General features: G+C 42.3%; 1 protein-coding gene across 3 annotated transcripts in view; it reads right to left on the bottom strand.

The window, feature by feature from the left end:
- Nucleotides 1-5,182: 5,182 nt before the first annotated feature.
- The window catches only part of tsc1b (TSC complex subunit 1b), a 39,364-nt gene continuing 26,827 nt past the window's right edge, over nt 5,183-17,719 (bottom strand). For all 3 annotated transcript variants that reach the window (XM_079523851.1, XM_079523853.1, XM_079523852.1), the window contains exons 19-23: nt 17,522-17,632; nt 16,074-16,196; nt 13,648-13,835; nt 11,946-12,116; nt 5,183-8,773 (exon numbers count right to left, since the gene is read on the bottom strand). In XM_079523851.1, coding sequence (XP_079379977.1) covers nt 8,035-8,773; nt 11,946-12,116; nt 13,648-13,835; nt 16,074-16,196; nt 17,522-17,632 — 1,332 coding nt within the window. In that variant the 3' untranslated portion in view covers nt 5,183-8,034. The remainder of the gene's footprint in view (nt 8,774-11,945; nt 12,117-13,647; nt 13,836-16,073; nt 16,197-17,521; nt 17,633-17,719) is intronic.

The raw sequence follows: 17,719 nt of genomic DNA, 5'->3' as shown, positions 1-17,719 counted from the left end.
TGTGTGTGTGTGTGTGGGGGGGGGGGGGGGGGGGGCAGCGGGATGGAGTGGAGTGCGGTGTGGTGGAGGGTTGGTGGGCGGGCGGGCGGGAGAGAGAGAGAGAGAGAGAGAGAGAGACGGGCGGGGGCTGGCTCCATGCCGACAACCAGGCTTGCCACGTCTGTGTGCCCGCTTTGAAGTGTCACCTTGAGGGAAGAGCCGATGGCCGGGAAACGGGGAGGGCGGGAGCCGCGGCTAGGAGTGGCATGGTTGGCATCGCCAGACATGGCGCTTTAATATTGCATGGGCTCCCGTCCATCTTTCTACACACTCAGGACATTCCTTCTGCTTGATTTAGTTTGAAAGTAGATCTTTGTTTTTTCACCCCCCCCCCTTGCACCCCCCTCTCAACATGCTGTGGCTCAACACCTGTGCTGGGTTTGTGCTCATTCTGGCCTGAACAAATGTCAAGCTCTGCAGTCAGAGGAACTTTAACAACTCCCCACGTTATGAAACCTGACAGTGTTCCGTTTGCTCTCCTGAATGACTGTAGGCTGATGCCCGCTTCATACTTCGCCGTACCACTGGGTCAAGCGCCCGGAAACAGACGATCGAAAAGCTCACAACGCGTTGCAGATGCCGACGCAATTGTGAGCTTGATTCAGATCAGATCGTAGCTTGTAGATCGCCATACGACGGGGGCACAAATTAGGTCTAGTCTGTGTTCATACTGTCATCATGTCTGTACACGTCTATATTTAGAACATTGATCATCCTATATACAAACACACCATTGTGATTGAAATAGTACATTCATTTCAAAGTTGTGTTCTGCATCAGAAGTCTGCATGGCTACAGGAATAATATCTACAGTGCAGATTTTTGTAAATGTCCATTCTGGTGATCTTAATTGCTAACCGCAACTAGATCATTTCCCCCAAATGGCCTCGTCCTCTGTGAAAACTAAGGCATATCATTAGCGAGGGAAGAACATTATCCTTTCTTCTTTATTATTTTATCATTTCTTTACAGTCGTACCAAGTCTCGCCTGTCCTGCTGCCAAGGCAGTTATATAGCACAGCAGTGTATATCAATCAGTGTATATCACAGTGTTGGTTTGAGGGAATGCAGGAGGGGAGCTTTATCAGCAGAGGCTAAAGGAAAGAGGTGTTTTGAAGTGAGGGAAATGTATTAAGAAAAATAACACTCACACACACTTTCTACCCACTTGAACAACCGGCCCAGTTCACAAATAGCAGTTTTAACTCCCCTGATTAGCACTGACATCTGCAGCCTTTCATCTTTTCCACCATCTTGTTTTTTTTAATCTGATTAACCCAAACGGGCATCCTTTAATGGCCTCTTTTTTTTCCTTCTTTTTTTTTTTTTTTAGGGAAAGCTGAAAGAGGAAAGATAATTAAAATAATTAAACCACAGGGACTGGTCCGTGCATGCTCATCTCATCTAGTCTTTTCTTTTCTTCTTTCTCTCCTTTAAGTTTTGAATCTGCTTTGCTTACTGATTCAAGCAAGAGAGAGAGAGAGAGAGAGGGGGGGGGGGGGGGGGTGTATGAAAGTGTATGTGTAGGAGAGAGGGAGAGAGAGAGACAAGAGAGAGAGACAGAAGACTCATCATCCTCGTTTAATTGCATTAAGTAGACTCTCGAAGGTCCAATTTCTCCCTCCAAAACCAGCAGTCAATGTAGGATCTGATGTTTAGGTGCATAACAGGCATGTAAACGTGGTGGTGGTGGTGGTGGGGGAGGGAGGGAGGGAGGGCGCGTTTATAAACAGACTTTATATAGTGAATATTTATTTAGTCTATTTCAGTGTGTTTTGCATAAGGCCTTAGATTTAAAAAAAAGGGGGGAAAAGTATCCTCTTTAATGATTATTTATTCATGGTCTTTTAAGCTTTTAATGAGGACAAATGAAGCCGTTTGCCAGAGTGTCAGTATGTAGTATGTGTACCAAAAATTATTCTTGTTTTAGCATCTTCGTTTGCATCGTGCTCCATGAGGAATAAACACTAACGTTTAAATAAAACTAAGATTTTGGTGCAAGACAGTAACTCTATCACTTTCAACTTGATTCTGCATGAATACAGGATTTACAATACATTTTGATGAGACTCACCGACGATGCTTTAGTAAAATTTATATTATTGTTTTAAAATGTTTCTCTTGCTTTTAAGTGACTAATGCAGATAATTGTATAACACAATAATTGTGTAATGTGAGCAAATCACAATCACCAACAAAACTGACTGCACAAGCATTCTATAATATAGCCTATAAGTATAATTAATCAATGGGGGCCGTGGGGGGGGGGGGGGGAGACGAGGCAGGAGGGGATTGGTCAGTTCATGTATTTGTTCTGTTTTTAGTTGTGTTGTATTCTTAACCTTTTTTATTTTAACTTATTTACTGCATTCTATTTCTACTGATTTTTTTTTACTTTTTTACTTTTACTACGTTCATCATGCTTCTTTTCATTCTGTATTGCACTGGAGCTGTTGGACAAAACACATTTCCTTCGGGATTAATAAAGTATCTCCACACACACACACACACACACACACACACGTTCTGTTCCTACCAATTAGGAAGATTGGAAGTATAGTTATGCATAATATAGCAACTTTATCAATCACTGACCATGAGAAACTTTACAAATGTATGCTCCTTTATATTAATTATTCACCCCTATACGTTATGTATTCTCATTCATATGAACATGGGTGTCGTATGCTTTGTAATTGTACCCTACTACGTTACAGTACACTTCTACAGTGCGCTGAAAAAAGTAGGCTATCTAAGTTATATTTCTGCATTAAACATAGGTATACATATCTCGAATATTATAATTACATATCTTCAGATAAATTCAAACTTTACTTCTTGTCAAAAGAATGCGATGAATTCTTGCATGAGGGTTTTCTGACATTCTCCTCAGAGTGCAGTGCTAACTTTACATAGCATTGTCTCCTCTGCTACTACACTTTCTCTCATTCAGATCATTTTCATAGTGCTTCATTTCAAGTTGCAAAAAGGGGGAAGAATCCCTTTGCTGGAAATACTTAAGATTTATATTTAAAATTTCATGAAATCTTTGAGAACATTGAGGAGCAATTTCACATTTGCACTGACATCTAATTTCTCAAGTAGATTCTGAAAGCACAAATTGCCAAGGATTCCCTATGTGCCCAATTAACCTGCATCAATTTCCTTGACCCTGCGGAATGCTGGTAAATTAATCATACCACTTTTTTCCCCCGTCTCTCTCGTGAAATACATATGCACGCGTTTGATAAACTAATCATACTTGGTCGGTTATACTCACAAAAATGATTCAGTCCCCGGAAGCAGTGTGTCAGACCCAGCGGCGTGGCCCAGGGAATGGTGTCATAAAACACAGATAGAGAGAGAGAGAGAGAGAGAGAGCGCACGCACACGCACACGCACACACACACACACACACACACACACACACACACACACACACACACACACACACACACACACACACACACACACACACACACACACACACACACACACACACACACACACACACACACACACCTTGCCAAGATTAGCGATTAATTAAGGCAACAAGCCACTTGACTGTCTGTCTAAAAAGCACTTTCAGGGGCAGTTCACTGACTGCTGTCAATGCATTATTGTGCTCTGTAGGCCAGGCTAGTGCAATCATGTCAATATGGATTGGCAAAACGCCGCATAACCAGACTTCTCTTGCATCATGAATATTTTCATCATGTTTTGACCTTACAGAAGGCAGTAACACTGCAATAGCCTAAGGAGTTGTTATCTTCAATCAACTATGTAACACTTAACACACCATCAACTCCCTTACCTGTTGATAGCAGCAAAGCTACAATTGTGCTGTTCTTTGGAACAACAGTGCCCTCTAGTGGTATAGACGTGAATAGACAAGACGCTGAGATTGTGGGGACAAGACCAGAAACAAATTGTTGCTCTCTTTGTACGTATAGCTTCGTGGAGTTTGGCGTTTTAGTTAAGATACTGCTGCTCTTCTTGTTCTAGAATAAATGTAGCCTTTTTTTATATACCGTATAATTCCAAATATATATATAGTAGCCTGGGCTATTTTATTGTGAATATTATTGCAAGATATTTTTTGTTTCATTGCCATAATGACACTATTATTCCTTAAAGAACAGAGGGGCCATGGCCATTGACTCTTGAATGTAAATGTCTTTTTCTGTGTGGTTCTTTTCTATTTTGTCATGTTGTTCATTCCACCATATAACTCTAGGTGACACATGAATTCAGCTTGAATTCCAGACACTCAAATGCTGATGAGCTCATGACCGCTCAGTGTCATGAGCAGCCAAAAGATAAAGTATTACTATAATAATATATCGCTCCCGGATGGATACCTTATCCAAAATGTTTACTTTTTCTGTTTTCCAATGGATGCAATGATGGGTGCAATGGAGTTATAAGATATGCTTTTTAGTTCATACTTTTCATGGACCAAAAAACAGATTGACTGTGTCCACAAACTACTTAAAACATTAAAAAAGCACATATCAGCTTGTAGCCTTCATCAGGGTTAAAGGACCACTTCACAACTTCTCTTCCTATAATTGGTCCTAACTAATGTTCATGATAAGATACCACAATTCTTTTCTAGTCTGTGTCTCATAGGAAGGCTGTGGGCAGTTCAGAAACCCGTCCACCAGTGACATCGATGGTGAATCCAAGCTAATAGAAACGGCAGGCTTTTTCCTGAAAAGTTGCTATGCAAAAGTTGAAGCCATCGTTCTCACGATAATAAAAATCTAAATATATTTTAAAACAAATCTTGTTTAAAAAAAAATCTGCCTAATGATGATGTCACTGGTGGACCGTGGACGGGTGTCCGAACTGGCCAAAGACTTCCTATGAGACACAGACCGAGTAGGAAAAAATGGTGGTGTTTTATCATGAACATTAGTGAGGACCAATTATATGAAGAGATGTTGAAAAGTGGTGAAGTGGTCCTTTAAGCGTGTTGTTGAATATTTCCTTTAACAATGAAACCTCATTAAAATAATCAAATAACTTAATTCTGCATTTAACCTATACTGACTATTCAGTGGTACACTAGTACTACCCTTAAAACTGGTGTAACTGAGGGTGGTTAACAAAAAAACCAAAAAACAAATCAACAGTTGAATTGTAGTGCAAAACATTGAAGACGATCTTTATTGTTCACAGTTAAACACAAGCAACTGCTTTAAGAACTTCCTTTTTTTTTGCCTTTTTGTCCTAAATCCTCCAGCTCCAAGTGGAGACCTGGTTTTCAAACTGTGCATTCAGTTAGCACTGATTGTACCATCTGACTTGGTTTGCTGTAGTTACTATGGTTGGCATTTACAGTGGATTGTTTGAACATGCTTTAGATAGCGAGGCAGAAGGAAATGACAGCAGTAGGTTCCCAGTGGACAACAGGATTTAGGCCACTTTCAAAAGATGAGTTTACTGTATATAATACTTTACTTTTAAAAGCATAATGAGGCCGTTTGAACCGATGAAAATTAGTTTTCTTTAAATTTCTCAAGAGTGCAAATTACTCCGTCAGAATGCAATATCAGCTTGGCACTTTGAAAATATCAGCTGGTACATTTAAACAAAAAAAAAAAGAAAAAGCTGCTCAGAAGCCTATAGTTTGGGAGAATGTAAACTGTTACTACCGATGTCTGATTTCAATTAGATATGTAACTGTGAGCACCCGTTATTGTTCAAGCAGTACCGGGATAAACGTTGGATAAAAAAAAGAAAACATGAAGGAATAGAAAACACCAGGAATGCATAAAAAAAAATCCTAAAATGTCATACACATTCCTGTGAAACACAAGTATGACCAGTCATAAATAAGACACACACTCATAGCTGTCTGAGCAGTCGCAAACAATCACACAGTCTATTCTCAAACAATCACACATTCTCTCTCAAACAATCGCAGTCTCTCTCAAACAATCACACATTCTCTCTCAAACAATCGCAGTCTCTCTCAAACAATCACACATTCTCTCTCAATCACAGTCTCTCTCAAACAATCACACATTCTCTCTTGCAGACACATATAGACGTTATATATATTACTATGGAATGAAAGTGTACACAGTAAAAATGTGTTCATTAAACGTTGAATTAACACTTTTTACCGTGCACTGTATATGACCTTTTTCGTATGGAAATGCAGGTAGGCCTAAGCCAGTTTTCGTTTTTTTTAGTCCAACAACATATTGGTCAAAACTTCAGGTCTGTCATGGACAAACTCCAACTTTGCTACATACTCACTGTACTATCCTACTTTCATGTACACAGTAAAAATCCTGAGTGTTCGTTTTAATTCTGACAGTGTCAAATCTAACCAGTGTACAAATGGAACCAAATGGACCCTTTACGGGTGCATGCGTGTACATTAAATTAGCTACGTGAATCCTAGCATCCCTACTCTGTGCATGTCATAATAGTTGGAACATTCCAAAGAAATGGGTGAAAAATATACAAAATATAGCAGATCTACAGTACAAGCTCATTGTGAGCTTATAGATCGGCGATCTTCGGTGAAAAGATTTGGTGTAGTAGAGGAAAAAGCAGGACACCCTATAACGGGCAGTATAGACCCTTGGGAGACCCGGTCTCCCATAAGCCTAAGGGGTTTAAAGGGGAAAACCACCCATTTTCAACATTTTACTAAGTCATTAATATACCTTAGAGCTGTTGTGTGGAAATAATAAAAAAGTCCCCCCATTCTGTGTTTCCTAGAACTGTAATTATGAAAAAAATCATTAACATGGTGAAACACATCTTGATGATGTCATCAAGATGTGTTTCACCATGTTAATGATTGTTTTCAGACCTCTAGTTCTAGGAAACACAGAATGGGGGAACTTTTTTTATTGTTTTCACAAACAGCTCTAAGGTACATTAATGACATAGTAAAATGTTGAAAATGAGTGGAATGCCCCTTTAAGAGGTTGAACTACTTACTAACACTCAGGACTTTACTGTGCAACACTGGTACATTATACCCACAAGGGCCTTATCGTTATCAACTACATATTATTCCTTTAAGGGTGAGAAGATTAATCAAATAATTGAGCAATGTTTTCAAATGTTTAGCGATGTATCTATCATGTAACAATGTCTAATATTTGCTAATTACAACTTCACCAAAATGTGAAGGCTTGTCTTTGTTCAAAGGTATTGTTTCATCATCATATTGTAACATGAAATATTTTTTCTTGCTGCTGGGTAAATATTAAGCTAGTTGTCTTGTCTGTTTTGGTTCAGATAACTTATGATGAGCATTTGTCATTTATTCTTTTTAAATACATAAATTTCACTGGCATTTTATGGTCTAAATTAATCACATCGCAATATCAGTGGAGAAATAAACTAAATTATTGTCAAGACAAGCGACAACAAGCAACTTCGTTGTGCGAAGAAGCATCAATTGGGCTGTAATGATACTGATAAAAAGGCTCACATACTATGGGTGTCTGTCTCTTTGAGCAGCTTAAGGCCAGACTCGCTGCATTTACACCCAGCATTAACATGCATTTCATATCAAGGCCAGATATATGATGCATGTTAACAGCAGGGGTAAGAGTGGCCTGAGAGATTCCTTCTCCCTAGCAGTCAGGCATTTTTATTGTCACATTTCTCTTCAGGGGAATGAAATCAGTTGAACCAGGAAGTGTGAAATCCTGTTGTCCACTCCAGGGAATGGAACAAATAACACTGAATTCAGTAAGAGTTGTTGACCTGTACTCTCTTGCTGATCTACGCTTGTAGGTCTACCTCCAACCTTCCACCATATACTTCTCCCGTCTCCCCCCTCTCCCCATCTCAGTTGTGTCTCTAAAACATCATTTATACTCCATTGCGCGAGGGTGTCACTTGCCAAAAATAACTAACTTCAAGCTAACAACAACGCGTCACATCGAGACACGTTGTTAGCTTCTAGATCAGTTCGTTTTGGTGAGAGACCATCGTACTATGGAGTATAAATTATGCTTAACTGTGCTCGTGATGGGTCTCATCGTAGTCCATGATTCTTAACTGCTGCTGCTGCTGCCTGGGTCGCGTTGCGCCCGCCGTAAGCCTCCCTCCTCCAGGCCCGGCCCCACCCTTCCTTCTGGGGCTGTCCTGGTTGGAGGAGGCCCTCGGCTTGGCTTCAGACTCCTTGCTGGACACAGTGTAAGGGCTCCCCTGGGCAGCGGGAGCAGAGGAAGGGGCATGGGCCTGGGCTGGAGTGAGGGCAGAGACTGGGGTGTGTATATGTGCGGGTTTGGGGGCGGGGCTTGCGGGGGCGGGGCTCCCTGGGCAGCGCGGTTCCACGCACAGCTCAGTCTTCAGGCTGTGGGCGAGGCCAGCCAGACGCGGCGCCGGTGGCTGCTGCTGCTGCTCCTCGTCACACTGACTCTCACTCTTGTTGCGGAACAGCTCCCGCGCCCGCATGCCCAGGAAACTCTTGGTGCTGGGGTAGGAGCCCACGGTGAGGGGGGCGTCTGAAGGAGGGTGGCCCAGGGCCAGGTGGTTGCCATGGGGACAGGACAGAGACGGCTCCACCAGAAGGGGCATGGGAGCATCTTGGCTACCGTTGATAGAGTTTACCGTCGTCTTGGAGGGGTTGGTCGCCTTGGGTTGCCCGGGCGATAAAGTGCTGCCGTTGCCCCGAGGAGACCTGTGAGGCGGTCTTTCGTCAAACTCCTCGTTGGCGTTGGTTTTCATTGGTCCGTCTGGCATCATGACGCTGTGGAAAATGACAGCACGGAGGTTATCAGAAATCATGTACTGTAGTAGAATTAGGAGTTAGCTATGCACAAATCACAATATGTTCTATAAATAATATTCTTTTTTGATTTATTTAAGCACAGTGTAAAGGCAGGAAAAGTGATGGGGAGAGAGACATGCGACAGGTCTCCAGCCCGCATCGAACAGGTCACTGTGATAGGATCTTTTCGTGACAGACATTATGACAATTAAACACAGCTGAAGGCAATAACATTGATTGTGAGTGTGTTTCATTTAGGAGTGCCAGCATGGACAGCTCCTGTACCGTTAACCAATTTAGACCTGAGGACGCATGTGTGTCATATTATAGCTTTAAACCCATTTTGGGCGGGAACCCCTTTTGGTGTTTTAACTAAGCATTATGTTATACTTTAGCTATTGAAAAATAGCAGATCTACAAGCTCATAGCGCGCCACCGAGTGGCGCGCTATGAACTTGTAGGTCTGCTATTTTTGAAAAATCGTAAAAATGCGGCACAAATCTTTGAATTTATATTCTTTCAGAGCGAACGTTTTTTTTATTTCGACGTCAGGCCTGAATGGGTTAACGTCATGCTGGCACACAGAAATCGGCTAAATGAATCACACCCACAGCTAAGTAAATCACACCCACAATTAATGTTATTACTTTCAGCTGCGTTTACCCATCAAAAAAGGTACCGGTCACACATAAGCATCGGAAAGGGAGTAGCCAACGCATACCGAAGTGTTGCACGTGTCAATTACGTGTTGTTGGCACTGTGGGCAGTGCCTATGCTTCCGACGCACATGTGTGACTGTGTTCTTATGAGCAAAGCAAGTTACAGTGTCACCAAAGCCTGGTTCAGGGACAAGTGCAATAAAAATGAAGATGAACATGTTGGGGCGCCGATAGCCAAGTGGTTAAGGCGAAATGCTCTGACGCCTGACGGTGGGTCCCGGGTTTGATTCCCAAGCCCGGCAGACCTGTGCTGCATGTCACACACCCAGACTATCTCTCCCTCTTCCCAGTCTCTTTACACTACAGTACCTGTAAGACGCCCTGAGGGCGAGAAGCGGTCGCATGCACGCATCCGCAGACTGCTGGCACCTTGGCATGGGGGGTCAGATCAGATCAACAATTCTGTACTGGCCATATATGGAGTGTCTTGAGTGTACAGGGTTTGATGAGGTCAGATCAACATATGGAATGTCAGAACAGGTCAGCTCCATATATGGAGATCTGAGGGTGGCAGCGGGGGCAGTGTCTTGAGTGTTTGATGAGGGCCCAGGTAGGGCCGGGGCCATTGGCGGCCTTACATATGTTTCAAAAACGGGCCTTGAGCCTCCAGGGGCCTCTTGATTAAAAAAATATATATTATTATTTTTAGTATTATTTGTAGTAGTAGTAGTAGTGAAATGAAATGAAATGAAATCTATATTTACCCAGGGTATCTGGGCTAAGCTCAAGAACTTTTTCCAGCCAGGCCCTGCTCATAGAACACATTTCATCGTAGTGGTTGATGCCTTGTTCAAGGGCATTTCAGCGGTGGTAATTTTAACGTGTCGGACGGCTGATTCGAACTGGGAACCTTCCGGTATCTAGACCGCGCCGCTATCCGTTCGGCTAGCCGTAGTAGTAGGCTAGTCATAGGGACTTTAAGCAACGACTGTTTTCAGGACGGCTCCGCTAGGCAGAACTACAGCGGCTATGACGCAATCGCCGTAGCTGTCAAAATCGTTAAGCAAACAGCCGTCGGCGTCAGCTAACTTGCCGATATTGCTTAATTCTTACATGCGCTGGACATGATCAGCAGTGGAAAGAGGAAAGTGCTGGAGCAATCTGTGTTATTCTAAAACCGTTTTAATAAACATGGTTAATATGACATATGGTATTAGTGTTATTTCTTCATTCAGAGCATGCCAACACATTACACAGCATAAGAGAGGTGATGGAGTAATCGGTGTAAATGTATGACAGCTATTTTCAATAAACATGGTTATGACATGGCGTTGTAGACACGTGTTTAAGTGTAGGTTCTGTCGTAGTAGAAAGGGCTGTGACGGCAAGCAGGTTTATGTATCGAGCACTGATCCATTTCCGGTTGCTGGAGCAGACTGTCGTAGCCGTCGTTGCTTAAAGTCCCTAATATTGCATCGATTCAGCCTCATCCTGTACGTCCACCTACCACTAGTTGGCAGCAGCTAATAATCACTGCAGGTACTTGACCTGTCATGTCACTTTGACCTGTGTTGTTTGTTTGTAATTGTTCCCACTCACTGCACTAGCACCGCTGAGAGTTGCGATTGCATCATTGTATAGCCTATGCTGTCTCCCAGTTATACCTTACAGTAATTCATTTCTACTTGGCTGTGCTGTATGCTCTTCATGCTTTGAAGTCCGATAATACACACTGACACAATTCTTTTTTGAGTGGTGTAAACCACTCCTACGACTGGCTTTGTTAGTCTGTCTGTCTGTGCTCAAAAAATTAGCATGGTTGCTACGGTCACCCAGTTCACCCGGGTGTGATTTCATTACGTCAGACATTATGTCAGACCACAGCTGATCAGTCTATATAAGACCTTACACCACTCAGTTCACACGGGTGTGATTTTTTAAATAATAAATGATTCATTATTAAAATTATGACGCCATGAACGGGGCCTCCCGATTCTTAAGGCCTTCATTTTCGGGCCTTGAGAACTTGAATGGACAGGTATCGGTCCAAAGGGAGACATCGAAGAGGAAGGATGGGGAAGGATCAACATAATGGAATGTCAGAACAGGTCAGCTCCATGGAGATCTAATATAAGGGTTTGAGGTCAGATGTAGAGTTGCTGGCCGGCTCCATATATGCAGATCTAGGTGATGATCAAGGGTTTGATGAGGTCAGTGTTGTGATCGTCATATATGGAGACAGCCATATATGGAGCATCAACTATATATGGTGGTGTGACATGGCATGAGGCGTGAGGGACTGATGGCCATATATGTGACAGACAAGACAGTGTACTTTTCATTTAATTTTATTCCTCATACAAAGATGCCATTGCCTGGCCCTGTATCTCAAATAATATGCCTTTTGTATTCTCTGTATATGAGCAAAATGTAGATTTGTGTAGGGGAAATCCTCATAAAATAAAAAATACTTAGTGAGTTTCTTTTTTTACCTAGACTCTGGAGTGAGTGTATCGGCTCTGCCCCCTGGTGGTGAAGTGGTGGGACCGCCTGGAGGAGCCTCCATCTCCACTCTGCTATAGAGCTGTAGGAGCTCTGTCTGCAGCTGCTGAGTAACTCTTCTCTGGGCCTGGTACCTGCTCTCTGATGCATGCAACTCATTCCTGTGAACAGAGTGAGGGAGGGAGAGGGGCTTTATGAAAAACACAGGTACATTTGGAACATTTGGGTTCAACTGACATAATCATCATCAACACGTTGCCAAGTAAAAAAATAAAACATAACGTAACACTGCATATTCACCATTACACCCATGTAACCTCACACTTCACAAGATTCAATATACAGGAGTGGGGAATACGCAATGTGATGCTATAGTACTCTGACAACAATGATGTATGTCAACAGCTACAATTTGACTTTAAGTATAAAATAAAGTATTGTTTCAACACAACTGGAGTGTGTCCTTGCAAAAAATAATATATATATATTGACAGCCCTAATATATAATATTAGGGCTGTCAAATGATTACAAATTTTAATCAGATTAATCACAGCTTAGAAATTAATTAATCATGATAATCACCATTTCAACTATGTCCAAAATATGCCATGTTTTTCTGTATAGTGTTGTGGGAATGGAAACATAAAAGGCGGATATATACATTTAACATACGTACTGCATGTATGTTTTTACATACATTTAGCTCACACTCCCGCGCGTGTGTGTGTGTGTGTATATATATATATATATATATATATATATATATATATATATATATATATATATATAGTGTGTTGAATCAAACACTCAAGAGCAAAGAACACATTGAGAGTCAATAGGTCCTAGAAAGTTATTGCAAACTTGGCAAAGACAAGAAAATGTACTGGTGTAACAAAAGGATTTATTTGATCACGACTGGCCTTGGTATTTTGGCAAAAGTCAAACTCACGGTGTTGTGCTGTTTTGTATGTTTTTATGTATCAAGTTTTGATGCTGACAGATCACTTCAGAGGTCAATGGTCAATTGAATAGACAATGCATGTCCTTTCAACCACTTATATAAGGTCACAACGCACAGCATATGTTGAGAACTTGTCGTCTGCCAGTTTCAATTTGCAAAAAAGAAAAAAAAAAAAAGTATTAGAAGGAAGTGACTGAACATCACAAAACCAGAGCTAAACATCAAGCACAACAAAGAGTTGACAAGCTAAGTTCCCAACGTTGTATATATGGATAACAATGTGCGATAGAGCCGCTGGGGCTTTGAGAAATGTTTGAAAAACTTTTAACAATAATATGGGGATGTCACGATTGTGACATTTTACTTGACGATTAATTCTCCTACAAAAGATTGCGATAAACGATTGAATTGCCGTTCAATACCAAAACAGAAATATATTTCTGTTTGGCTTTTAGGCATCGTAAACAAACGGTGCATGGGGCAGATATGACAATTTACATAATGAAATAACTTTATACTTTATCATATGAATAGTGGAAATAGCAGATCTACAAGCTCAAAACACATCTGGAAGATGTTTGAAAGAATATGAACATTTTTTTCAACATTGAAATGATTATCCCCATTATGACGATTATTAAAAATAAAAAATAAAAAACAAAAACGATTATCTGAAATAATTGCGATTAGACGATTATGTAAAAACGGTGACAAGGACAACCCAACGTACTTAGCCTGGCATTTGACGTCCTCCAGGAACTTCTTCTGCTCTGCGATAAGGTGCTCCTTCTTGGAGAGGTGGGTCTCCAGCTCAGCCACGCGCTGCTGCGCCGCCTCCAGCTTCTGGGCCTGCAGCAGCATGCTCTGCCTCAGCCGCTCCACCTCCTTCCTGCAGGACGCCTGCAGCATCTGGGCCTCCTGGACACACAGCACAGCAAGACAGTTTAGTTTAGTTCATAGCAATTATTTATTCTGCATCTGAGCCACGGACCACCCATTTGATGAGATTTAGCCTCTCAGACCCAAAACGTAGAATATTTTGTTGTTGTTGGATTATGTTTTCATTTCCATTTGGTTTCATTTTACACTCTCAAGAGTTAAAGATCTATAATCTTCCATTTTGTTACCAACTTTCTATAATTTAGCTGGGGACCACCAGGAACCCCATCAAGGACCACTGGTTTAGGTAGTTCAGAGTTATGGCCAAGGCAGTATGAGAAATTAACCACTCATGAGCAAAAAACAAACAAACATGAAAGTATATAGCCAATCTACAAGCTCACAATGCGTCTGTGAGCTTGTTGCTTGTTGTGAGCTTGCCGTCACTCCGAATAATGTCTCGGTCTTCAACAGTGTGACTGAATTTACAAGGTTCTCTCTCACTCCTTCAAGGCATTCCAGTGGCGTGCACAGATAGACACTAGGGGGTGCTAGAGCACCCCCTGCCCTTTTGGCAATGTGCCCTTTTGAAAAAAAAAAATCTACAAGCTATGAGCTTGTAGATCTGCTATTTTTCAATAGCTAAAGCATAACATAATGCTAACACCAAAAGGGGTTCCCGCCCAAAATGGATTAAGGCAACCGGCCGGTTCCACGCTCTGCACAAGGTGCCCTTTTTTAACTTGAGCACCTGCCCCTCTAAATGTCTGTGCACGCCACTGAGGCATTCTGAGTTCCCACAGTTAGTTTGTAACGACTCCAGAGAGAGACACCTGTATGTCAATGTGTATGTGACAGCTGTATTGTTCTGGTAAAACCCAGCACAGCGTAACTCCTGAAATCCATTTCAGACGAGGCAGCCAGCTCCAGGACGGGCAAGGCAAAAAAAATGTAGGTAATAATAGAGTAATAATCGAATAATCCGATCTTGAAGGCCTGGTAACAAACAGTGTACTTGATTGACACGTTAATAAAGATGACGCACACTCGGACAGACTGACCTCTTCCTCCTCCCTTTTTTTGTGTCAGCTTGTAGTACGCGCCTGCCATAGTAATTTTTTTTAACTGTGTGTGACGTAGGGGCACATCCTTAAAGGCGCAGATTGCCACAACTTCACACACGTTCAGAAGTTTCACTTTGTTACTTCCTGTTTGTACCGAGTTTATGATTCTTGATGTCATGCAAGTGGCATGAGTTGTGATTTGTCTACTTTTGAGGGGCACAGAAGACATACATAACAGACAAACCCAGTACTGGCCTTTAGCCACGCTGTAAAAATTATACTTTGCCATCATTTATTTGGTAAAAACACAATATCTTGCTACTTAAAGAAAAAAAAGTTTTAACACACTTTATTTGGCTGATATGAATAAAATGTGTCTTCAGAAATATGTATGAATTCCCATCACTTACCATTCAATCGGGAACTCAAAAGAGTTTCCACTATATGGAAACGTACAATCTTCTATCAGCACTATGTCTTGAACAGCTCCATATCCCGCTTTGCGTAATGCACTACTTATAGTTTGAATGGTGTCAACATATCTACAGTATGGGTCTCGGCACATTTCTGCACCAATGTCACTAATAGAAAGTGCAGTATATTTGATATGTCAAATCAATTAATGAATCTGAATGGGATTATTACACTTCTTAATCCATTGAGACCTGGAACGCATCCATGTCACGTTAGCGTTTAATCACATTAACCATTAACCCATTTTGGGGCGGGAACCCCTTTTGGTGTTTTAAACATAGTTATAATTTAGCTATTGAAAAATAGCAGATCTACAAGCTCATAGCGCGCCACCGAGTGGCGCGCTATGAACTTGTAGGTCTGCTATTTTTGAAAAATCGTTAAAATGTGCCTCAAATCTTTCCGAAAATTGTCATGATTTAGAAAACTTTTTTTTTTAAATTTCGACGTCAGGCCTGAATGGGTTAAATGTCAGGCTAAAAAAAGCGTTGACCGCAGAGTTCTACTAGACGTCCAACAAACCCAATTAGTGTCCCTTTTTTCACCTCAGTATGTTGTCTCCTTCTTCACAGTCCTTAGCATCCTGTCTCACAAATGTGTGCGCACGCACGCGCAGCGTCTTACACACACACGCGCACGCACACACACACACACGACACGCGCAAAAACACACGGCAAAGTACACAAGCGTGCAAACAAACAGGCGCATGCGTGCACGCACTCACACACACACATATACCTTTGTGTTGTCAGGGCCTGCATGGTGTAACTCCTGCATGGACAGCTTATGTGCCTCCCCAAGGAGTAGCAGCTGCTTGTTCAGGAAGCTCATCTGCTGCTGGGTGCTCTCACTGTTGCTCAACTGAAGGACACGCAAGACAGCCAATGACGATCGAGGACAAAACAGCAATTACGCTACAAACCAAACCTGTCACAACCATTTGTGAACATATAAATAATCTGTCGGCGGCACACGATTAGTCATTCATATGAGCTGGCATCGCACTGCCTGGGCAACACCATAGAGCTTTGTGAGCCTTTCAAAGTCGAGCTCGGCTAATGAGCCAAAAAACAAACTAACCCAAATAATTGTGATATTTTATGCAATATTAATATGATAGATTTTGTGTGTGTGTGTGTGTGTGTGTGGTGGTGGGGGGGGGGGGGGGGGGGGGAATTGCCTTCCATTGAGCTCTTTGAGGTGACAAGTGGACCAAGTACAAATTCAGTTTCTTCCCCTAAAACACTTCCAGATGGAAGAACACTTAACATCATCCAGCACCTTTTAGTTAAAGGATGGTTTCACCCAGAACCCGTTAGTTAGATGATTATTTCTCCACTTGCCAACCACCCCACAGACCTGAGGTAAATTCCCAGCAGCTACGACAACCACATAAGTCGGTGTTTGTGAGGGATCATGTCCTTATCCCTGTACTAGTGACCCCCTCCCTGCTCATTGGTCAGGGTGCCTGTTCAGCATGGAGGGGAACTGGGGAAGAACCTCTGTGTGCGTTTCAGTCACCCGGCTTCCCTCCCGAGAACAGTCAATTATGCTTGTGTTTGTCTGGGTGGGCATCCACCCAGTGTGGATGCCCACCCAGTGTGGTGGATGCCCACCCAGTGTGGCTGCCCAACCAAACGGGAGGCACAGGTGAAGGATTCCCTAGGTCCTGCCCACCAACTTTACCCCTATGTCACCCAAAGTCCATTTTCATTCATTTCTATTTTAGTCAATCGATGGGCAATGACCAATGATCGTAGGCCGTAGGGAATACATGCCCCTCTGGCTATGCAACACCCGTAGTCAGAACTCAGAGTACTGTACGCATTATGATAGTACTTGGAAGCGATTCTTTGTATGACATTTTGATGACATCAGGGATCTCCAAACGTATATGGGCATAAAAGGGACACAGACACACACAGAAACGGAGATTTGTGCATTTATCCTCGACAACCACAGTTGCAACAAGTACGCCAAGTTAGGAGTCAATCGGTCGAACGGTTCTCAAGATATGCGGAGGGTGAACACACAGATACAATAGGAGATTTCATGCATTTACAGATAGATAGGACAGTGGTGAAGGCAGAATATAAAGGAGAAGAGAGGAGGATGTTGGGGTTAGGTGTTGAGCATTATTGGCTAAGCCAACAGGGTGCTCCTGCTCCAGTGAATGTGTGGCCTACCTTGATGGTCATCTGGCTGAGGAGGTGACCATTGTGGCACACTTTGTTGTTGGCTCTCTGGAGTTCTGCCTCCAGCTCATCCATCCTCTTCTGGCACTCCTGCAACTTGCTCTGGAAAGTGGAAATGAGAACACCAACTCATTCAAATACTGTATGTCAGCGTGACTGAAGAGCAGTGCAAATGCTGATCAAAGAGTG

Source organism: Electrona antarctica, assembly GCF_951216825.1.
Source record: "Electrona antarctica genome assembly, chromosome: 16".
In the NCBI taxonomy this organism is placed as follows: Eukaryota; Metazoa; Chordata; class Actinopteri; order Myctophiformes; family Myctophidae; genus Electrona; species Electrona antarctica.
The sequence above is the reverse complement of the archived record's forward strand: the minus strand, read 5'-3'. Positions and strand labels throughout refer to the sequence as shown.